The 23602-nt window shown below is 40.8% G+C and overlaps 3 protein-coding genes and 1 long non-coding RNA gene across 9 annotated transcripts; 3 read left to right on the top strand and 1 right to left on the bottom strand.

Moving 5' to 3' along the window:
- Window positions 1–1169: 1169 nt before the first annotated feature.
- LOC115734138 (DNA topoisomerase 6 subunit B) lies at window positions 1170–9679 on the top strand. Of its 4 annotated transcripts, none has more exons than XM_030664734.2 (20): window positions 1170–1622; window positions 1769–1821; window positions 1937–2034; window positions 2233–2338; window positions 2585–2722; window positions 2859–2910; window positions 3046–3110; window positions 3533–3639; window positions 3970–4072; window positions 4227–4312; window positions 4470–4666; window positions 4850–4965; window positions 5234–5319; window positions 5495–5567; window positions 6068–6159; window positions 6282–6420; window positions 6494–6588; window positions 6671–6845; window positions 7772–7914; window positions 8174–8497. In XM_030664734.2, exons 1-20 carry the CDS (start codon window positions 1526–1528, stop codon window positions 8178–8180), a joined length of 2028 nt encoding a protein of 675 aa, XP_030520594.1. In that variant the 5' UTR covers window positions 1170–1525; the 3' UTR covers window positions 8181–8497. The 4 variants fall into 4 exon arrangements, with proteins under 4 accessions (XP_030520594.1, XP_030520595.1, XP_048137432.1 ...); XM_048281475.1 differs by lacking the exon at window positions 8174–8497 and adding an exon at window positions 8581–9673 and having other exon boundaries at window positions 1402–1622; XM_048281474.1 differs by lacking the exon at window positions 8174–8497 and adding an exon at window positions 8581–9679 and having other exon boundaries at window positions 1570–1683; window positions 1937–2026.
- Window positions 9641–23592, bottom strand: LOC125315674. The gene is made up of 3 exons (XR_007198953.1): window positions 23468–23592; window positions 11309–11316; window positions 9641–9652 (listed from the first exon to the last, which is right to left on the bottom strand). It is a non-coding gene; the product is annotated as an uncharacterized LOC125315674 (long non-coding RNA).
- Window positions 11294–15070, top strand: LOC115734137 (FT-interacting protein 3). 2 transcript variants are annotated; one of them, XM_030664732.2, is made up of 2 exons: window positions 11294–11456; window positions 12057–15070. In XM_030664732.2, exon 2 carries the CDS (start codon window positions 12506–12508, stop codon window positions 14831–14833), a length of 2328 nt encoding a protein of 775 aa, XP_030520592.2. In that variant the 5' UTR covers window positions 11294–11456; window positions 12057–12505; the 3' UTR covers window positions 14834–15070. The 2 variants fall into 2 exon arrangements, with proteins under 2 accessions (XP_030520592.2, XP_030520593.2); XM_030664733.2 differs by lacking the exon at window positions 11294–11456 and adding an exon at window positions 11477–11737.
- LOC115734140 (ETHYLENE INSENSITIVE 3-like 3 protein) lies at window positions 19537–22653 on the top strand. 2 transcript variants are annotated; one of them, XM_030664737.2, is made up of 3 exons: window positions 19537–19837; window positions 20341–22280; window positions 22381–22653. In XM_030664737.2, the coding sequence occupies exon 2, from the start codon at window positions 20434–20436 to the stop codon at window positions 22246–22248; it is 1815 nt and encodes a 604-aa protein (XP_030520597.1). In that variant the 5' UTR covers window positions 19537–19837; window positions 20341–20433; the 3' UTR covers window positions 22249–22280; window positions 22381–22653. The 2 variants fall into 2 exon arrangements, with proteins under 2 accessions (XP_030520597.1, XP_030520598.1); XM_030664738.2 differs by having other exon boundaries at window positions 19537–19838; window positions 20336–22280.
- Window positions 23593–23602: the final 10 nt, after the last annotated feature.

The following is a 23602-nucleotide window of genomic DNA, read 5'->3' as shown; positions in this document are numbered from 1 at the left end:
CAATTAGTAGTTAGTTAAGGAAATCGAAAAAAGTCTCGCAAACTCTAGAAAATCTTTATTTGCTTACACAATCACAAAAGTACAATCCATGGTTTAATTAGGTAGGTCATAACATAGTTTTGAAAGCCACAAATAAATATGATTTGTTAAGGAGTATATGATCTCGTAGGCATGTAATATGACCTGTCTTTGATAGCTTAAGATTTTTAGAGAAGATAGCTAGCCAAGTTTTTACAACTTCATGCATAATGGTGAGCTAACATCTTAGAATTTGAGATCCTAAACCAAATGAATCCTCGCCAATGTCATTTTTCATGTAATAACAATCTCTCTTTCGATGGCTCTTGATCAACCGCGCAGGAATCGACGAGTTCAATAACTCTACGTTACCATTGGAGCAGCAATTGGCCGATCCCATGAGGATAGATTACTACTATCGCCATCTCCAATACCTTCTGAAGGCAATCGAGTAAGCGATTTTCAATCAAGATTCTTTCTCAAATTTCACAAGTTCACATTACATGCGAATAAAGGTTGGGTTCGACATATGCGTAGGGAGGGAGTGAACGTGAAGGGTTACTTTGCGTGGTCGTTGTTGGACAACTTTGAGTGGGGCTCGGGCTACACCGTCCGTTTCGGCATCAACTACGTCGATTACAAGAACGGGTTGAAGAGATATCCCAAGCACTCATCGATTTGGTTTAAGAGCTTTCTCAACAAGCATTGAAGCCCCGCGTTCGATTGTTATTGCAGGTCCTGCGTCATTTGCATTAGAGGAATAAGCGGATGACAAATCCCATCTTCATTTGATTGTTTCCTAAGACTATTTCCTTGAAAGTGCTGTCTGAAATACTGTGATCAAGTCGATTGAATAAAAGGAAATAAAAACTTGTTTATCGCATGATGCTGGATTTCTTGTTACAGTAGTAAAATGAACTGTTTCGACAACAAAAAAAAAAGGAACTTTATCGTGGCTCAGTCGCACGTCGTGGGCCCAAATGGCTCGTTGGGCTCAGTCGTCACTTTGTGGGCCCAACTGAACAGTTGGGCTCAGTCGTCACGCCATGCTAAGAGGCCCAGTCTATGGTCGGCCCGTTTTGCGCGCTGAATTTCGTTTTCCGGGAAAACGCAAGAAAATATAACACCCCATGAGAAAGAAAATGGCGGGAGCATGTCATCTCGACCTTGACCTGCTCCTTCTTCCGTTAACACCGCGGAGCGCCAGAGCCCCGAGCTCGCTCAAGCCGTCACTTCTTGTGGTGACTTGACATCATCGTCTTCATTATAATCTTCGTCCTCCTCCTTGATCAAGTCTTGCTTGTTTGTTACAGGGAATGCGAAACCGCCATTGCCCATAGCAACTGGTAGATACTAGCCCTAGCTTAGCTCTGCACACCTCCCTCGCTCCGTTTTCACTCTGTTCTCTCCCGCTCGGGTCTCGAAAGAACCTCGTGGTTCACTAGTTCTGTTCGCACCAATTGAAGAATTGCACCCCTTCGGATCGGCTCAGAAGGTCACGGTTTTGATGGAGGCGGGTGGCAGCAGCGAAAGCCCTGCCGACCAACCGAAGAGGGGCAAATCGAAGACCCCGAGGAAGGCCAAGGACAGCGTTCTCAAGCAGAGTTCGTTCTCTTCTTTCTTCTCTTCCTCGCTTGAATTTGTGCATCTACTTATACGCGCGTGGTCTGTGCTTTTTTGGACGTTCCGTGTGCCGAGGAGTTGGTTTTTGTGGATGGTGTGTCTTGAGGAACTTTTTTGTCGATTGCAGAATCTCCGGCGGAGTTTTTCGCGGAGAATAAGAACATCGCTGGTTTTGATAACGTGAGTTTTGTTCGTCTAGTTTCCTGGTTTTGGTTTCAGTTTTTGTCTGCTACCTGTTCGATATATTTATCAGCAGAAAGTCCCGCCCAATAATGAGTGCAGAATTTATCTGTAGCCTGGGAAATGCCTCTACACTACTGTGAGAGAGCTTGTCGAGAATTCACTTGATTCAGCAGAGTCCATCTCTGAGCTTCCCGTTGTGGAGGTAACAATGTAAGCGCTGAGTTTCTGTGACTACTTAATTGATGGGTAATTTGGTATTATCGTCTAGTGTATTAGCTTATTGGAAAACTACATGCAATAAGTCTCAATCATCCACTCATTCTTCAACCTCATGTGCATGATACTTGTTCCTTTTCTGGTGTTTGTATATCAATGCTCTGTTCATTTCTGAACTATTGGTTGTTTAAGTGAAGAGATAGGGAAAGTCAAGTTTAACACTATGATCGGTCTTGTTGATCGAGAACGTGTTGATGAGGAACTTTATGATGACTATGAGACTGCCAAGGCTCGGGAGGTGGGTATGCTTCTATTGCATCTGCTTCAACTATCATTACCGTACCTTGAACTTAGTACTGATTTTGACATCTGAGTTTCAGCTGTTTCTGTGAATTTCCATTTGGATGGTTAATTTCCCTAAAGACTTCCCTGACTCGATTTATTGGCATGAATAAACATTTAGGATCAAAGTCTGAATCATTAAACAACTAATTTTCATTCCTTTCCTATTGGTTGAGTCTTTTAATTTCTTCATGTCATTCAGAAAAGATTAGCTAAGGAAGCTAGAAATCAGGAAATTCAAGCAAAGAATGCTGCCCTTGGGAAGAAAGTCAAGGAGCCTACACCAGCAAAAGCAATGAAGGGTCGAGGAGAGGCTTCATTTTACAGGGTGACATGCAAGGTCTGACATAATTCTCATCTAAAGCTTCGTCACCTCGAAACGATTTTTATCTGCATCACATGTTACTTTTGATTTGTATTATCTGAAGGTGACATTTACCGAAATGGCATTTCTTGCCTATCCATCTCTCTTGTAGGACAACGGAAGAGGAATGCCACATGATGACATCCCAAATATGTTTGGACGAGGTTTTAAACCTTTTGCTGGCTTAATTCTCATTTGAAAGACGCTTGTGTATGTCTGTCAGTTTGTGTCTGTGTCTGCTTTTGGGTTTGATTCACACACTCCCTTGAACTTTCTATAAGTTGTTCTTATTTATGCAGTTCTGTCTGGAACAAAGTATGGCTTGAGACAGACACGTGGAAAGTTTGGTCTTGGTGCAAAGATGGTAATTTTTTAATCTCATTAATAGATTGGATTTGAAAACTGACATAGCCAATCTTCATCTGCCTAGTAATTTAGCTATGTTGTGTGCTGATCTGACATGAATTGTTTTATTTATATCTGTAATTTCAGAATTCAAAATTTGGGACCATCTTTTGCACAGATTAGCATTAGTTTAAACTCAAAGACTGCATAAAGATTGCTGCCTACTTTCCATATGCTGAATGCCAATATGCCTAATCTATATAAACACCAATTAAAATGATGAAATTGCAGATATTGTTTCATTGCGGGGTAGTATAGAAATGAATAGAGAATATGAAGAAGGGAACTCAAAAGTAATGTTATGGGATGTTTCGTTCGTGTTAGCATATAAATTACGTTTACAGAATTTGATTGACAAGGTTATATACGTTGATCTTGCAGGCCCTGATTTGGTCCAAAATGAGTACGGGACTTCCTATAGATATCTCCTCATCAATGAGAGGCCAAAATTATGTGTCATTCTGCAGGCTGGATATTGATATTCACCGGTATGACTTGTGTTTGGAGAGTTTCACTGGAAAAGCATGTTATGAAATATGTCTTGACACAAGTTGAAGGTTTTTGGTGAACATAGCTTACACATGTATGCAAGAAGGGATTTATGGATGCATTGCAAGGTCTATTCACCTTGTATTTCTACTTGATTTATCATCAAATGACACGCCTCCTTTGTAAATCTCGAGTGGTTACAATTCTTTAGGTTCTTCAAATCACCTTTTCAATCATCCATGGCGGCATATGCCTATAAGCAGAGTCCAAAAAATTATTTCAACTGATTGTTCAAAAGTACTGAGCAATGTTGTCTCTTCGCATCCCAGGAATATACCTCACATTCATATACATGAAAAACTGGAGAAAAAGGAAGAGTGGCATGGGGCTGAAATTCAAGTTGTGATTGAGGGAAATTGGACAACCTACCGCGTATGTTCTTATTTAGTTGATCTGTGTCAGTATCAAAATTCAGTTTACTTCTCTCTTGGCGATCCTTAGTTGTGCCTGTTCAGTATACTTATATCATCAGTTTACAAGTCTACAGATCAAAAGGAGTAAAATGACACTATTGTTGACTTTGCAGTCAAAGATTTTGCATTATATGCGACAAATGGCTGTGATTACCCCATATGCTCAATTCATTTTCAAATTTGTATCGGATACATCTGAGTAACTCTCTCTCTCTCTCTCTCTCTCTCTCTCTCTCTCTCTCTCTCTTCTCTGTGGCACACACTCAACAAGCACACTCATGCACATGCATACGTACACACACTCAACTAACTGTTAATCTAGATATGTGACTTGTGACTTTCTTCCGTTTCCACAGTAAAAGCATGACTATAAAATTTGCCCGGAGAACTGATGTGATGCCCCCTGTTCCATTGGAGACAAAGCATCATCCATCATCTGTTGATTTGCTCCTTATTAAACGACTTATTACAGAAACTTCAAAACAGAACATTCTGCAGTTTCTTCAGCATGAATTTGTAAATATCAGCAAAGCACATGCCGAGCGTTTGATCGGTAAGAGTGAAAGCAAGCTAATGATTAGTTTATGGGAAGAAACACCTTTTTGACTTCAGTCTGTTAATGATTCCCTGCTGTTCTAAATGCAAGTATCTCTAGTCTTCATGTTTTTCGTGGAACTGACTTTCTTTCTGCCTTAATAGTATCAGGGTGTTTATTTGAGCTAGTTGTTTCTTCCAGGCGAAATGGGCCCTGAATTCCAGCCCAAAATGTTGATCAAGTCTCTAACAGATCAGCAAATTGTCCGCATCCATCAACTGTTTCGGCAAGCGAAGTTTGAAGATCCTATTGGCGATGTAAGCTTTTGATGATGTCAATTGCTTTAAAATACTTCTATAGATCAGTATCTATGTATTCCAAATTTGACTAGTGAACTTGTGCTTCTTGTTTGCCCATGAAAATTTGGCTAGAACCACATAACTTCCTATACTGCTCTCTTGCTTCTCGATTTTCACTCTTTTGGCACTGCGAGCTTTTGCATAACAGCTTCACACTTTCCTGAACCTTTCTCTGCATTCGTATTATGATGGTAGATATGTTTTGTCTGACCCAAACCATCTTCAGTGTCTTAGTCCTGCAGGCGAGTATAATCTTCGCCTCGGAATTATAAAGGAACTGCATCCAGACATGGTAGCAACTTATTCCGGGAGGTTGTTTTTTAGCTAAGTCTGAAGTTCTTTGGATCAGTATCTATTTTTTTGTTGATGCTGATGAATGTGAAATGGAAAAATTAAATTGCATCGAAGAAATACAAATGTAAGTTAGTAGTAGTGTAATGTTCAGCTTGGACGTTTCACCAGTTTGACTTCTCTGCTGATGACACAGTGCCCAGGTTTTTGAAGGTCACCCTTTTATTGTAGAAGCTGGTGTCAGTTTAGGTGGAAAAGATGTCAAACAAGTAAGTGTTTCCATATTAATTTGGTTATCCTCTGATTGCTTGTTTAATTCTCATAGGATTGTTGGAGGCATTCAAAAAGGTAAACTGCTGCTTGACATAGCAAAGTCCATGTTATATTGATCATAGAGTACATTCTCAGATGATTCAGATGGACGCTTGTCTTTATGTTGTTTTTGGGTGAAAAATTTTTGCATTTTTTTTTCATCTTTTTTTGGTGGTTTTATAAATGAAAGCCCAGCCTCATTTGCTACCTTGTATGGGGTTCGAGTACCGGTAACAGACATGTCTATTGAGTTTGCATTTTTACTTCTGCCCGAACTAAGACAATTCAATGGTCATTTACCTGTGTCATCACTTTGCTCTAAAACTGTTGTCTTCTCCTTTTCTTTTCCCCTTGCTAAGATGTTGCTGTTAAATCTTATTTACTTTGCCTGAAGATACGTTAATTACTGCATGATTCTTCATTCTCTTTCGTCACTTCTGTCTGACTACTAATTTAGGGGTTGAACATATTCCGGTTTGCAAATCGGATCCCACTTCTTTTTGAACAAGGTGCTGATGTAGTGACCAGAACAGCTCTCAAGAGAATCAAGTGAGATAAAGTTCAAGATCCCAATCTTTTCCTCTGTCTTATATATAGGGTGACATTGATTTATACTGGGTTTGAACCTTTTGAGTCCATCAAGGAAAACTCTAATTAAAAAATTTTTACAGCTGGAGTAGTTACAAGATAAACCAGATGCAAGATAAAATTGGAGTCTTCGTGAGCATTGTCAGCACAAAAATCCCCTTCAAGGGGACAGGGAAGGAATATATTGGAGATGATATAACGGAAATTGCTACTGCTGTTAAGGTGAGTGGGATTTGTTCTTGCAGGAATTGTTATTTGGAATCTGAACAGATTGTCTAACAATTTAATCCTCCAGTATGCCATTCAGCAATGCTGCATCCAGCTTAAAAGTAAAATAGTAAAGAAAATGCAGGCGCGTGAGCAACAAGAGAGAAAAAGAAACTTAAGCAAGTAAGTGCACTATCCATTCAGAACTCTAAATTTTTTGCCATCATCCACTGCCCAGCACAAATAGTGTAAGATAATCTGGCAGGTACATACCTAATGCTGCTGGAGCGGTGTATGATGTTCTGAAAGAAATGGCACAATCTCATGCTTTAAAGAAGAAACGCTACGAGGATGAGGATGCCACTTTACTGGGCAAAGTATCAACTCGGTTAATTACAAAAGATACGCTCACAGAAAAATTATCTCAACATGTTGAACAGGTAGTTCATTCAATGTGCTTGTGAAGTACTTTTAAGGTTGATGGGATAATGTGGGAGTGGTCTAATTGAGAGGAAAGCTGATGGATGTGGAATGTGGATTTGGTTATTTTGGTGGTGATAGGATCAGCATCAATGCTTGTGTTTTTCTGTCATACCAACAGGTCCACTAGTGGAGGCCTGAGGCCTCGTATAAATTTGGGCTTTAAAGGCTCCGTTTGTTGTACGGAAGATGAATGATTTAGAAAACATTTCCTAAAAATGATCGCTCCTATCGCTTAAAATAATTAGCCAATGAAAAATGTTCTCATTATCAACAACAATTTATATCTAAATATTTTTATGGATGACGAAAATTATTTTTATAAGCGATATAAGCAATCATTTTTGGGAAAATTTTTCCAGGTCATTCATTTTTCGTGAAACAAATAGAGCTTAAATGTTCTATTACCTTCTTCATGTGCAAATACAAAATAGATGTTTCACGAGACAAACCTGCTAGGTGTGTGTGTTATAAGAGCTCTTCTTTTGTGGCAATTCTCTGTCAACCATCTCTACTAATCTAGCATATGAAAATTTTGCAAGGCAACATTTGAAATTTAAGGAAAGCTTTTACACCCATGATACCCTGTATCTAAGAAGACAGATGTGGAACAATTGATTACTTTAATCTGGTCAGGCCTCTTTCGAATTGAAATTTGGTGTTCCAAAGTAACCAGCTGTTGATTGAGCACAACTCTATTAAGCTAGCTTAGCCAGTCTAGCCTGAGTACCCCAGAAGGCTATACTTTCTATGAAGGAAAAGGCTTGATGATTAAAGATTCTCCAATATTGACCTTCTGAGAAACTTACATTTGATTGTTCTTAGTTTTGATATGAGACCCTTGTAATAGCAGCAGATATATGAACCAGAGTTACCATATATGCAGGTGGATTATGAAATGGCTTTGGAGTTTGCCACACAGAGTGGAGTTAGTGAGGAGCCCAGAGAAGCCATCTATATACATTCTTTAGACACCAAAAGTGACTTCATTGATTTCAGTAATTCAATCTTCTGCTTCAGGCTGACCCGATAAATCTATTGTTCCTGCCATTTGTGGGATGTGTACAGGATTATAGTATTTTAGCCATGATGGCTATTTTATCCCTCAGTATAAGCCGAGATATTTAAACTGTGTTGGCGCTTAATCTACATTCTGAACAGGCAGCTCTTCAAGCTTACACTATAGTTTTGAGATGCTTGGCGGACAGACCTCTTCTTTTAGTTCAATTGGCATAGTCCTTTTTGTTTTCTTTGCCATTAATGATTTTCTGGCTTTTCCATAATGTAATCAATGAAAGATATAGCCATAGAGGAAAAAGAGGGAGAAAGAGAAGTTAAATCTATTGCTGGTGTAATGGTTATTCAGTCTGCTGCTTGAATTTGAAGAAAAGATTGCTAGAGCAACCCACCAAAAGGTGAGTAGATTAAAAACGCCAATGACTGCTGTCTTATTTGTCAAAGGAAGATAGGGTACGTTATAGAGATATCTATTGCTATTCATCATTTGGGCTTTATATTCCAGTGAAGGTACTGATATGAAAAATACAAAACTGGGCAATGAGACACATGGATATATATCTGTTCAATTGTTTGATCAAGTAACTTGAAGAAACTGGCTGTTTTTTTTGTTAAATTATGTGAAAACTAAAGAAGATCGCATATGATTGTTCTACTTGCAAAATGCTGTTGGGACAGTGAGAGGACTATTAATGGCACATGCTGGACCCTTTGAAGACTGGTCCCTGCATAAGCTTTTGGATTCTGGAACATGCTTCTGATATATGTTTTACTTCACCCAGTGTGAAGAATGGGGTTTATCCTAAACATCTACTTTATATAAATGCTTGAAAATGCTTTGTTATCTCGAAATCAAGCGAGGTATGGTTCTTGTTTTCACTGTTTATCCACATCTAATCTGACTTTTATGAAGAAGTTTTGCTTTCTAATTTTTAAGTAATACGCCAAATGCAGGATGCAATTGTCAGGTAAAATGTTAGATGCATTTCCTGTTATTAAGTACACGAGTGGTTGCACTGATGATATTCCCAGATTGTATTAATTCGCTCCATACACATCTGATCACAAAACAGCGGAAAGTTTCGAACATTGTTAACAGGACACAGGTTCTCCTAACCTTCCCCATACCAGCTGCAGACCAAATCCATTAGTTAAAGTAAAGCATAAGGTTATAATAGACTCGTCAAGAGGTGTCTAGATAGAATTTTACTTTTTGCTTAATCTAAGTTCTATGGTGGATGCTTTTGAGCATTGTTTGATCCGAAACTTTCGCAATATGCTACTATTGGCACATAGATTCGCATGTAGTATCTTCGTAATTGTTTGAAATTTGGTTACATATGAAATTTTGATGGGAAAGGAAATAGTTACCCATTTCTAAAAAGCTTAACCAAAATTTTCCATCATCAAAAGGCATTCTTGCTTTTTATAATGGCAGCAACTGTCTTTGCTGCAAACCCATAGGAAGTAATTTTCCTCGTTACTAATTGGTGCCATAACTTACATTGTTTTGCGATTTACTTGCTTCATCTTCCCCTTTAGCCTGCAATTTGTCTACTCTTCTGAATGGCACAAGTGCGTTCGATATTCTTATAAATCGGTGCTGTACTTCATTCATTTTGCGGGGAAGGTTGACTTGTCGCCATGGGAACAGCTATGCTCAACCGCAAGAGAAATATATTCTCGATATTTCGTCTTGGCATGGGAATTAGGACAGTGAAGTGTCGTAAGAGTGCCAGTGGCTTTGAAGCTGTTTGCTCTTACATTGTGAAGCTCATTCTGCATTCGGTATCATGCTTTTCGTTTCTTGCCAGTTTTATCAATGCCCTGTCTTTTCTTCTTGGTGTTTGGTTGGGGATTTCAGATGTGGGTTTATTTGCTGAGATGGTGCCGGAGATTTCAAACTTTGCCTTCGCAATCAGCCGCGACAGAAGTTTTGCCTTTCCTGAAGGATTTGGTCGACGAGGTATATGGATTGGAGAGAAAGTAGAGAAGAAAGAGGGTGAGCTCCTGAACAACCACACACCTAACACCTATAATTCCCCCATTTACTTCGTCAACTGCCCATTTTGTCCGAAAGCAGAAGCGCAATTTGCATGTTCCCATCAAAACCCCACCAATCCTTGATTGTATGAACACCACCCACGTCACACGTTGCTTTCAGCACTTGTGCCCAGAAAGCAATTGATCTCCAAATGGTGATCTGTTTCGGTTGAGAAAAAGAAGATCGAAATAAAGGGTGTGGGGGGCACAAAGTGCGCCCTTTGGCCATCTTTGTCAGCTCCGTTGCCCGGCGGTCTCTGTCTGTTCAGGCCTTGAGCGCTGAAATGGAGTCTTAGCTGCGGCGAATGATTGTCCAAGTCGTCTAATTGGCTCGAGAATGACAGCAGCTATAAAGAAAACTCGAGTGTGATCTCAACGAGTTCAATTATCTACAGTCGATCTCATCCCATAACCTATTGTCACGGGCTGGTTTGATCGCTCGAAAAGTACTACTGTTGCTCATCCTCCTAAACGTGAGCGCGGTTGCCCTTACAAAGGGATTAACTATGCCACAGATCAGTATGACAGTGGAACACATTAGATTTCTTCTACTACAATATAGAATGGACGGATGATATGGTGTTTAAGCAGTTATCTGGGCAATCAGTTAATCAGGTTATTATTCCTATTTCATCAAGCCAGATGGATAAAATCAGATCGTGTACCAATGCTACCTGCTCAAGAGCTCCGCCATTCGAAAAAAGGAAAGCTCCGCCATTAAAATGGCGTCGTCCAACCATGTGCTCTGCAAAGATCCTGCATAGTTTTTGGAACTGAATCATCTTGAACTTAGGGTTTTGTCTCTCTTGACTTTCTAGTTTGATGTTGTTGGCCTAAAAACCGCTGTAGCTGTTTCCCTGTCGTGGTGAGGGATGATTCTACAAGCGTTGATTGATGATGACAATTGACAAGAAAACTAAACGGGCCTAAAGAAATTTAATCCGACATATTTATATATATAATAAACAGATAATATTCCACTAACTACTAAGTCTTTTTCCTAAAAATATAAATTGCCCAACAGCCAGTCACGATCCCCTTTCTAACAAACGAAGAGTAACGAAAAGCAAATCATAGGAATCGGGGAGGAGAGAGAAGCGAGAGCAAGGAGCTGGAAATTTGAAAATGGGGGTGCCTTTTTCTTCTTCTTTTTTGGCCCTTTTGACCAGTTCCATAACAAGAACCCACCGTCCTGCACGTGCCAAAGACCGACCACGGCAAGCCCGCACGTGTGGCTCGGGTTACCCATTTCCTTCCCCAAGAGCCACCAAAGAAGAAAACATTAAAAAAGGGCAGAAACGAAGAATATGACTCGGTGACTGTTTCTCTCCCCCTCCCTTCTCGTACGATGATTCACACTCACTTCCTTCACTCTGGTAATATTTAAAATCCGTTCTCGAGTCTCGGCCCCGTTCCTCTTCCGTTTGCTCCATTTCCCATTGATAGAAAGTTCCCATCTTTTCCGCCATTCTGACATCCTCAAGAGCTCGTCTCCTTCCTCTGCACCAAACGTTAGCGCTCTCTCTCTCTCTCTCTCTCTCGCCCTTTAACGCATGCCCCTTGAACATTCGCCTTTTCTTGTGGGCTCTTTACGAGTTAGTTCGAGCAGTTGTTGAAATGTGGGCAGGGTGTCGTTTCTTTCCGAAATGCGGCATCTCTTTTCTCCGTTCTGTTATGTGGCTTGCACGTTGAGCTTGCTTTGGCTGCTCTGCTTCCTTGTTCTAGTTGGCTTTTTCGTGGATTTCTTCGCCAGCCCTTTCCTTTCGGGTTTTTCCATTTGTCTTACAAAAAAGTAAACTGAAATGCAGCTGTTAATTTCTGTTCGTAGTAATTTCTCCATTTGCGGTTCCATGGTGAAGCTGGATATAAAATTCATCCACTCTGAAACGTCCATCGTTGCGGGGTCTTCAGGGCCTTTCAAAACTCTTGTTGCAGCTGAAACTGGTGCTAGTTTACGTCTTACCCATTTAGCATTCGAAAATAAAGTTTGAAACTTTAGTGTCCATGTTTCTTGTAGCTTCCCAACTGGTCTGCGAAGAAGAGAGTGGATGGATGGTGTCTTTGGCTGGTGGTAGCTATAACTTTAATTGTTCCTCTGTTTCCTTTTGCAGGGTTTTGACTGTTCTTGCCTGAGACAATCACGAAGAGCGGCTTTGTTTTTTCTACGTCGGTGAGCCTTAAGCTTCTCATCGTCTTTCTTCGGCTTCTTTTTGGTCTCTTTAAGCTGATTCTAGATCAATCATTCAAATCTCCGGTTGGTAATGCTATCTGTGGGTCCTTACTTTTGCCTTAAGAGACGTTGAAAAAACCGATTTGCCTATCTTGCTTTACACATACCGTGAAGCTGGAATCGCTTAAACTGGCGTTTAAAGGACCATACCGACGGAACAGTGTCTAGTTGCCTTGTCGAAAGCTCTTTGAAGCATTGTCAACACTACAGCCCAAATACTGATACCTACTCTATTTATCTTGAGCTCAGATCCTCGGCTGTTGGTTATATTTTTTTGCTGAACCAATTCATAACCGAACTCTTTGGGCTTCATTACCAGAAATCAGAAAAATGCAGAAACCCCCTCAACCCCAAGATTTTGCTCTAAGAGAGACTTCACCAAACATCGGTGCTGGAGCAGTCACGCCTGCTGACAAGCTCGCCTGCACCTATGACCTCGTTGAGCAAATGCAGTACCTCTATGTACGTGTCGTCAAAGCCAAGGATTTACCAGGGAAGGACGTAACTGGTAGTTGCGACCCCTATGTTGAGGTAAAACTCGGAAACTACAAGGGTGTCACCCGCCACTTCGAGAAGAAGTCGAACCCAGAGTGGAACCAGGTGTTTGCTTTCTCGAAAGAGAGGATTCAAGCATCGATCTTGGAGGTGGTGGTGAAAGATAAGGACGTTGTGCTTGATGATTTCATGGGAAGGTTTATTTGCGACATCAATGAAATTCCTAAACGTGTTCCGCCTGATAGCCCATTGGCTCCTCAGTGGTATAGATTGGAAGACCGAAAAGGGGAGAAGGTGAAAGGAGAAATAATGCTTGCCATTTGGATGGGAACACAAGCTGATGAGGCATTTCCAGAAGCTTGGCACTCAGATGCAGCAGCGGTCACCGGCCATGCAGTTTCGCATATTCGGTCTAAGGTTTATTTGTCCCCAAAGCTCTGGTATGTAAGGGTCAATGTCATAGAAGCTCAGGACTTGGTACCTAGTGACAAAAGTAGGTATCCTGAAGTTTTTGTGAAGACGATCATTGGAAACCAGGCTTTAAGAACTAGAATATCTCAAAGCAAGTCTATAAACCCAATGTGGAACGAAGATTTGATGTTCGTGGCTGCCGAACCATTTGAGGAGCCCTTGATTCTTACTGTAGAAGATAGACTGGCGGGAAACAAAGATGAAGTACTTGGGAGGTGCATGATCCGGCTGCAAAATGTGCAGAGAAGGCTGGACCATAAGCCTGTTAACACAAGGTGGTATAATCTCGAGAAGCACATAGGAGAGGGAGAACAGAAGAAGGAGGTTAAGTTCGCGAGCAGGATCCATTTGAGGATATGTTTGGATGGTGGATATCATGTTTTGGATGAATCGACACACCACAGCAGCGATCTTAGGCCGACGGCAAAACAGCTGTGGAAGTCCAGCATTGGTATTTTTGAACTAGGGGTTCTAAGTGCTCAGGGGCTCATCCCGGTGAAGTCGAGAGATGGAAGAGGGAGTACGGATGCTTATTGTGTAGCTAAATACGGGCAGAAATGGGTGAGGACACGAACAATTGTCGACAGCTTTAGTCCTAGGTGGAATGAGCAATACACTTGGGAGGTTTTCGATATATGCACCGTGATCACCATAGGGGTTTTCGATAATGGCCATATCCATGGGGGAGGAGATAAAGGTGGAGGTGGAAAAGATTCGAGAATTGGTAAGGTAAGGATTCGACTGTCCACGCTCGAAGCTGATAGAATTTACACACACTCCTACCCCCTTCTGGTTCTGCATCCTTCAGGGGTGAAGAAGATGGGCGAGGTTCAATTGGCCGTGAGGTTCACGTGTTCTTCATTAATAAATATGTTGCACATGTACTCGCATCCATTATTACCAAAAATGCACTATGTTCACCCTTTATCCGTCATTCAGCTGGATAGCTTGAGACACCAGGCGATGCAGATTGTGTCAATGAGGCTGAGCCGAGCTGAGCCACCACTGAGAAGAGAGGTGGTTGAGTTTATGCTCGATGTAGACTCACACATGTGGAACATGAGGAGGAGCAAGGCCAATTTCTTCAGAATCATGGGTGTCCTGAGGGGTTTGATTGTGGTTGGCAAGTGGTTCGATCAGATCTGCCATTGGAAGAACCCGCTCACTTCCATCTTAATCCACATTTTGTTTATCATCTTGGTGCTTTACCCGGAATTGATACTTCCCACGATTTTTCTCTACCTGTTCATCATTGGGATTTGGAATTACCGTTGGCGGCCGAGACACCCTCCTCACATGGACATCCGGCTGTCTCATGCGGATGCAGTTCATCCCGACGAGCTCGACGAAGAGTTCGATACATTCCCCACTTCCAAAGCAACAGATATTGTTAGGATGAGGTACGATCGTCTCAGAAGCATAGCGGGAAGGGTTCAAACGGTGGTCGGCGACTTGGCAACTCAAGGCGAAAGGTTTCACTCTCTTCTGAGCTGGAGAGACCCAAGAGCAACTACTCTTTTCGTGACCTTCTGTTTCGTTGCCGCAATCATACTGTACGTCACCCCTTTCCAAGTTGTGGCGCTTCTTACTGGATTCTATGTGTTGAGGCATCCCAGGTTCCGGCACAAGTTGCCTTCGGTCCCCCTCAATTTCTTCCGGAGGTTGCCTGCGAGATCGGACAGCATGTTGTGAGAAGTCGATTTCTTCGGCTCCCCCTCCATGATGCATGAGCTGTTTGCACGGGGTCCATAAGTCCCCGTGTCCTAGTATTGCTGGAAACTTCTTCTTGTGCTGTAGTTGGTTAATTATATGAAGCTTTATCTTTATTTGGTATGGTCAATGCAATTCCACTAGTACATCCCCCTCGATTGCAGAAATCTGTCTGCGCATCTGCATCTCATGAAATAACTTTAGCCAGATCACTCTAAACCACAGCGTCCCCTCTCTCTCTTCTTTTGTTCCCCCTTTTGGAAAAGTTGCATGGTGTAATTTCTCTGGCTGGAGGAAAATATGCCGGTTTCGCGAAGGTCCGCCTTTTTCGTTGTCGTCATTCCGGTTCGTCATTCGTGTGTGATCTTATTTTGCAATTTGACGCCGGTGTCTAACATCGGAAAGAATTTGTCAGCAGAATCAGTAGTCCAAAAATACTCGATGACCCAACACACCCTTCTTCTAGCAAAGTCTAGTTTGCCATTAGCACGAAGCTACTAATAGCACTCAAGATCTTACTGGGAAAGGACTGGTCAACTGTAGTTCAAATTCTGTAATGGATCGGATCCTATATTGCTGTACTACGGTTGTGGGATGACTGGAAAAAAGAGAGGATAAAGAACAATTCAAACCACGTCCAGATTATTACTTTTCCCGCCCTCGCAAAAATCGCATCTTGGGGATTCATCAAAAACCGAAGTTTGCGATACGACATCAAATGGCCTGATCGCATACGGAGCGGGAACGAGAAGCGAGCGAAAATGAGCTCGCACGATGTCGTTTTTGTACAAGAGGGAGAGGAGGAGGAGAGGGAGAGTTCAAATTGGATGCTACCGACAAATCATTTGCATAAGCCATCGATCTGGAATTAGTCAACGGGCGCAAGGAAACGTGCGCGAGGAAACGGCAGTACATGTTTTGAGTGGTGGGCTCTTCAGAGCAGAAGTGTACTGTGACAGTAAGCTATAAAGGGAAACATGAGGGGATAATAGCACAAATAATCTTTAAATTTTGTTCAATGTATAATATCTCGCCAAAAAAATTTAAATTTATTATAATTATGTCAATTCAGTTCTAAATCTTTTTTTAATAGATTTAGTCTTAAACCTTTTGCAATTGTGTCATTGCAGTCCATCCAGCAAATTTTGACAGGCCGACGATGAAATAATTAATATTTTTTCTTTTGTCTTTTTCTTTTTTTTTTTCTTCCCCTTCCCCTTTCCTATTCAACCTCCAACGGTCGCCGGACCTCGGCAATCGGCCGGAGGACGACCGGCCTCGCCATTGCTAGGCGAGACCGAGGCTCGGCATGGCCGGACAAGGTCAGCGAGGCTCGGCCAAGCCTCATCGGTCCCGGACCTCGACGACCGGCTAGAGGTAGAACAAGGAAGGGGAAAAAATAAAAGAATAAAATAAAATAAAATAAATCAAAAAAATAAAATAAAATATTATAAAATTAGGTCGCTTGCCTGCCAGCATCCACGTCGATGGCGACTAGCCAAAATTCGTCGAATCTATTGAATTGGTATAATTGCAAAAGATTTATGACTAAATCGATAAAAAAAAAAAATGGGTTTAGAATTGAATTGACACAATTATAATAGATTTAGAACTTTTTTATAATTTTTTCATTATCTAAACTTTAGCCCAATATGCAAAGTCATTTCTAGACTTTTAATTTGTTCAATCCGATCCTTGAACTATTGGTAAAATGTTCAACCCAGTCCCTAAACCGCATAAAAAAGTTTTGAAAATTCACGGACCAAACAGAACATTGGGCTAAAGTTCAAGGACTATATTAAACAAATTAAAAGTTTAGCGACGATACCGCATATTGGGTCAAGATTCATAAATCATTTGTGTCATTTTTCCAAACACCAACCGGAATGACCATCAAAAGTAAACTCCACGTGTGGGAGCCCGAGCGATCGATGTCCGAACTCGAATCGAAGAAGTGGGATTATACCTTGAAAGAGGAGACATTCTATCTATCACGTAAATTGAAGAAATGGAAAGCCATAGTAATCTTTAAATTTTGTTCAATGTATAATGTCTCGCCAAAAAAATTATAAATCTATTATAATTATGTTAATTCAGTCCTAATCTTTTTTTGATCGATTTAGTCTTAAACCTTTTGCAATTATGTCAATGCAGTTCATCCAGATAATTTTGACAGGCCGACGATGAAATAATTAATTTTTTTTTCTTTTTTTTTCTTCCCCTTCCCCTTCCCCTTTCCTATTCAACCTCCAACGGTCGCCGGACCTCAGAGACCGGCCGGAGGACAACCGGCCTCATTGTTGCCAGGTGAGACCGAGGCTCGGCATGGCCGGACAAGGCTGGTGAGGCTTGGCCAAGCCTCATTGATCTCGAACCTCGACGACCGGCTGGAGGTAGAATAGGGAAGGGGAAAAAAAAAAAGAATAAAATAATATGATATAAATAAAAAATATATATTATAATATTAGGTCGCTTGCCCGCCGGCGTCCACGTCGATGACGGCTGGCCAAAATTCGTCGAATCTATTGAATTGGTATAATTGCAAAAGATTTATGACTGAATCGGTAAAAAAAAAAAAGAGTTTAGAACTAAATTGGCACAATTGTAATAGATTTAGATCTTTTTTGATAATTTTTCCGTTATCTAAACTTTAGCCCAATATGCAAAGTCATTTCTAGACTTTTAATTTATTCAATCCGATCCTTGAACTATTGGTAAAATGTTCAACCCAATCCCTAAACCGCATGAGAAAGTTTTGAAAATTCACAGACCAAACAGAGCATTAGACCAAAGTTCAACGACTATATTAAATAAATTAAAAGTATAGCGACTATACCGCATATTGAATCAAGGTTTATGAATCATTTGTATCATTTTTCCAAACACAAACCGGAATGACCATCAAAAGTAAACTCCACGTGTGGGAGCCCGAGCGATCGATGTCTGCACTCGAATCGAAGAAGTGGGATTATACCTTGAAAGAGGAGACATTCTATCTATCACGTAAATTGAAGAAATGGAAAGCCATAATATAGAGGCAAACTTAGGAAAGCCAACCTGTCGACAACAATGTTTCCTTTTCTGTAACATTATTTCCGTTCTTTTTCTTCTTGTTTTTTTTTTTTACAAAACAAAAATAGATCCTCTTAAAAAGTTGATTTTAGAAATAGATTTCTCCAAAAACTCTCTCAAACTATACTTCTCATTGTCAAATCACCCCGTAGGTTGAACTGTCATCGTCCTCTTTATTCTAGTAACTTTTGCCTCTCTCCAAAACTTTATACACTTTTCTAAATATTTTGCATAACCTTTATGCAGTTGTGAATTTACTTTATCGACGTTATAGTTTTGCATATGATCCTTTTCTTATTCCGCACAGCTTTTCGAGAGTAACGTCATGAAAAATAACAAATAAAAAATAGCGAAATAAAGCTATTATAATACGACTCTTGTTATTTCTCTTGCTGCAAGAGAGCATAACTCATTGCTTGGGCATCTTCTTAGGGCTTCTTTTTAGTATTTGCTTAACCTTTCAAGAGGAGTCTCGTGAAAAATAAGAAATTACCGAAAAATAGTGGGAATGATGCCATTAGAACACACCTTGTATTATATCTCATGTCACGAGAAGATTGAGTGGGCAAAAATTTCGAGAGATAAATGTACAAAGAAATAATTTATCATTGAACTTTTATTCTAGTCCATTTGTAACTATTAATGTAATAAGGAGATACTTCCTCACTTCAAATTGTAAAAAGGTCTTTCTTTTAGTAAAAATGCGTAATTGTTTTTTGACTCTCGAATTTTAATTTAATTTAAATTCATATTAAATGGAGAGTTTTGTAATTTCATTCGACATAGGCAATATATGTATGAATAAAAAAAATAATTTTATCCATGTTTCTAATTTAAAATCAACGAGGGATTAATTTTGAGGAGTAACGAATCCACAAGATAGGACATAGGTGTTGATGGGGTGGTAAACCTATTTTTGCATGTTCATTATTTAGGGTAGATTAACTCTTAAAATGTTAAAGATTGTGCGAAATACCATAAATCAATTTAACAATTTTAAGAGAAAGAGAGATAAAAGTAACTAGGATGAAGAGGCGATGACCAGACAAATTTTAGGGATGGTTTAGCTGTGGGAAGTCTAGTTGGAAAATTGTTTTAAGGAAAGATCTAATTCCGGCAATTACTTGTCTACATAAATCTATTTTGGAAAAATACGTAAATATGTATCTTTTTTTACTTTTTTTTCATATTCCGAATCAATAATAAAAAATTTATATGCTTTTAGTTACACATCTAAGAAAAATTCAGGCTACGTTACTTTCGTGAAAAATGAATAACTTGAATTTTTTATAAAAAAAAAATCACTCGTATCATTTATAAAATTATATTTGAAAAAACTCATATAAATTCATTAGGTGGATGATGGAATTTTTTTTATTGGTTTTATTTTTTGGTTATTCATTTTGCGTAAAATATAAAAAAATGAAAAACAGACATTTTTGTCCCAAAAAAAGTAAACGGATAGATACGTAAACAGTAAAGCACGTAAGACGTAATCTTCCGACCAAAAAAAAAAAAACCACGTACTCATGAATCATGATACGAGGTATGGATGCGACGTAGAAGATAAAAACCCAGCAATTGGCGACTCTGCTGAGCCTCGAGAAGTTCTTCTTGTCCACTTGTGAAACCTTTGGCGACCTCTCGTTGAATTCTCTCTCTCTCTCTCTCTCGCGCTCTCGCGTGGAATTTCCAACATTTTCTTTTATTCTTTCTTCTCTCTCTTCCCAAAACCTTCCCTTTGTTTTTTGGTGTGGGTTCATCTCCCTTTACCCGGGTTCATCTCTATCCCTCGCGACTTCTTCTCCAGGTTCAATCAAACGAAAGAACGATCAATCTCTTTGCGGGGGGGATTCTTTTTTTGCAGATTTGGCGCGGATTCGTATCAGGGTGATTCGGATTGGCTAAGACCCGGTAAAAGTTCGAAACTTTCTCTCTCCGCAGTTTTTCATTTGTGCCGGGATTGGAATTTCAGTTCTGGGTGTTTGTGTCGTTGTCGCCGTTCCGTTAGGGGCTTCGAATTGTCTTTTGATCGCGGGTTTGAATGGTTTATACGTGTTCTTGTCTCTGCGAGGTTTTGTTAGCATTTGGGATTGTGCGTGCTATTATATTAGGATGCTTCTTTTAGTCCATGATCACGGTGGAGTATTTGGCGTCGTAGAAATGTGGAGGATTGGATTTGTGTGGGAGAATTGTTGCTTGTGGTGTCCTGGAAAATTTTATAAAAGTAATTGCTAGGGGAACTGAGAAGTTAATAGTTGTCTATTATATTTTGGCTTATGGTCGAGGTTAGAGGCTGTCATCTATAAGAATGGAAGGGAGTTTTTGGGGGTCGTGAGGTTTTCCTTTCTTCGTACTTGGTTTTTGTATGTTTTGGCTGGATAGAGTTTCAATCTTGATTATCGTTCCGGATCCAGGCTGTTAAATGTCGACAAGCGAGCCTCTCGCAGTGGAAGTGAGATTCTCAGTCTTATTCTAGTGCGAGCTGCCGCAGCGGTGATCGAGTTTGAATGGAGAATCTTCTGATTGCTGCTGATGCGATGGATGAAGGCTCAGACATTGAAGTCGATGATATAAGGTGTGATAACATTGCCGAAAAGGATGTTAGTGACGAAGAAATTGAAGCCGAGGAACTCGCAAAACGAATGTGGAAGGACCGTATCAAACTCAAAAGGATTAAGGAAAGACAGAAGATTGCAGCACAACAAGCAGCAGAGAGGCAAAAATCCAAGCAATCATCCGATCAGGCTCGGAGGAAGAAAATGTCTAGAGCTCAAGATGGGATTCTCAAGTATATGCTGAAGCTGATGGAAGTGTGTAAAGCACAGGGTTTCGTCTATGGGATTATTCCAGAGAAGGGTAAAGCAGTGAGCGGTGCTTCTGATAATATAAGGGCTTGGTGGAAAGAAAAGGTAAAGTTTGATAAGAATGGGCCAGCGGCCATAGCCAAGTATGAAGCAGAGTGTTTGGCCATGGGAGCGGCAGATTCTAGTCGCAAGGGTAGTTCTCAGAACACCCTTCAGGATCTGCAAGATGCTACTTTGGGTTCTTTATTGTCTTCCTTGATGCAGCATTGCGATCCCCCCCAGAGGAAGTATCCTCTAGAGAAGGGAATTCCGCCACCTTGGTGGCCAACTGGTAGTGAGGATTGGTGGATAAAGTTAGGGCTACCGCAGGGTCAGAGTCCTCCTTATAAGAAACCACATGACCTGAAGAAGATGTGGAAAGTCGGCGTGTTGACTGCTGTCATAAAGCACATGTCACCTGATATTGCAAAGATAAGAAGGCATGTGCGCCAGTCCAAGTGCTTGCAGGACAAGATGACAGCAAAAGAGAGTGCCATTTGGTTGGGCGTTTTGAATCGAGAGGAGTCTCTTATTGAGCAACCTAGTAGTGATAATGGGACATCGGGAATAACAAAGTCTCCACCTAGCGCCCGTAATGAGAAGAAGCGACCGGCAGCGAGCAGTGATAGTGACTATGATGTCGACGACGTCGATGGTGGTGGTGGTTGTGTCTCATCTAAAGAAACGCAGAAAAATATTATGGTGAATACTGTGGCGATTGGTCGCCATCAGAATAACTCTCAAACAAGTGACCAAGATAAAGAGCGTCGGGAGAAGACGCGCAAAAGGAAAAGACCGCGTACTAAATCAAGTTCTGCTGATCAGCAACTTCCTCCACCCATTGATGACCATCCGGCATATGAGCAGAGGGACACTTTTCCTGATATGAATCACGGCCACGCTGATGTGCAGCCTCTTGGATATCAAGTTCATGGCATGCAACAGGAAAATGCTGCAATTACGGATATGAGGACCTCAGAGAAAGATCCCAATCTCGAGGGACAATCACAGTTACAACCACTTGAGTTTAATCATTTCTCTTCCCTCCCTTCGACAGATGTAATTTCAACGCAGAGCATGCTGGTGGGTGGAAAGCCCTTGCTTTATCCTTTGGTGCAAAATGCTTCACATGCAACAGCCACTTATAATTACTATGGCACAACACCATCATATGGGCCTGGTCCCAGTGGGCAGCAGACTCAGATAGAAACAGTCCAACCTCAGATTAGACCAGAGGACGTTGGAACTCATGTCCCAGCACTTGGAAATGACATCTCTACAATGGACTTGCATCATCTGGGGAAGGAAGCGTTTCCAACTGAAAAAGATGGACCTTTTGATTGTAACTTTGGCTCCCCACTTCCATTGGATTTCGGCATACAAAACAGCCTTTTCCCTTCATTTGAGGACATGGTTTCATGGGACGATTGTCACAATCTGGAGTTTGAAGATGATCTTATCAAATACTTTGCGGCATAGATTGTGGATATCAATACCATTGACGTTAGATTGTAAGTGATGTGACCTTTGCCGTGTTCTCTAGTGTCACCACCTTTTGCTTATTAATCTGTACAAGTTTAATGTCCTTTAATCCTTTCTGATGTGTTCCAGGAACTGCAGAAAGCTGCATCATTTATTGATTTGGGGAGGCCATGTCTTGCTAATCATTGGAGGTTCTGGTAATTGTTAGCGCAGGTTCTGTAATTTGTATATTGTTAGGTTGTGAGTCAAAAACAGAAATTCAAATCAGTTGCTCCTAAATAAAAGGAAAATGTGAACCTTTTTTTTGTTCTGACTCTATTGAGGAGTTGATGCAGATGACTCAAAATTATGGACCCGCTACATAACATATCCAATGATTAAGGATTAGCTTGTTCATCCTCATGTTGCCTGGGTGTGAATACCTGAATCAGATGCACATTTTTGTTGCTTCCATTACTCGAAACGAACCTTGGGGTTCTTCGAACTTTGTAATTAGGCAACTGTTGTGTTCAGGAGCACAGGGAGGATGAGAACACAATAAAATGTGGATGATTTAACCGACCCTGCTCCTGCCACGACATTTGCACATTTAGATGCTATGACCGTATTATCAAGAGGATTAGCTGCTAAAGGTATCTATCCAGCAGTAGATACTTTAGATTCAATGTCAACTGTGGCTCTCTTTTGGATCAATTGTGCTCGAGATCACGATGGCGTTGAAAAACGTAGAAGTTGAACTTGCAATCTCCCACCTGCTAGCGCATCATGGGCAGGATGTAGATGGGAAGAGAAACGAGCTCCAATCTATGAGAGTTAGATTTGTCCTTGCTCCCATCTGGAATCTTTAGCTAGGAAGTTGGAGTAGGGATGAATTTTCCTGATTATTCTTTTCCTAAAATGTGCACGAAGAAAGGTGCTGAAGCCGGGGTATCCTCCGAATGCATGCTTACATTAGGCATCATGGCTGTAAATATTCCAGCATCTGTTCTTGGTTTATTGGAAACTCGCGGTCCCAATTATGGCTTTTGGAGAGAGCGAGTGCGAGCATCTTTTTTCGCCTGGTCAGTTCGGATTTATCTTTAAGCTGCACTCTTAAAGAGGTTCTTGGGTTCTCATGTCTTCACAACTTGCATATCTTAGGATTGCTTCTGGTAGTTTGTCTTTATTCCTAGGGGTGGGTCTAGAACCAGGGATTTGCAATTTGATGCGGCCCGACACATGCGTGATCTTCGCCAGGGGAACGCTGTGCCATCGGCTTGCAGACCCTCCCACGGGGTAATTTCAAGCTCCTTTCGTGCAGCTCTTCCTGCCTGGTTAATGGTGGTAGATCTGTTGTTGCAATGATAGTGAA

The sequence above is a fragment of the Rhodamnia argentea genome, chromosome 6 (assembly GCF_020921035.1).
Source record: "Rhodamnia argentea isolate NSW1041297 chromosome 6, ASM2092103v1, whole genome shotgun sequence".
Taxonomy (NCBI): domain Eukaryota; kingdom Viridiplantae; phylum Streptophyta; class Magnoliopsida; order Myrtales; family Myrtaceae; genus Rhodamnia; species Rhodamnia argentea.
Note: the sequence above shows the minus strand (reverse complement) of the source record. Positions and strands in the feature narration are given on the sequence as shown.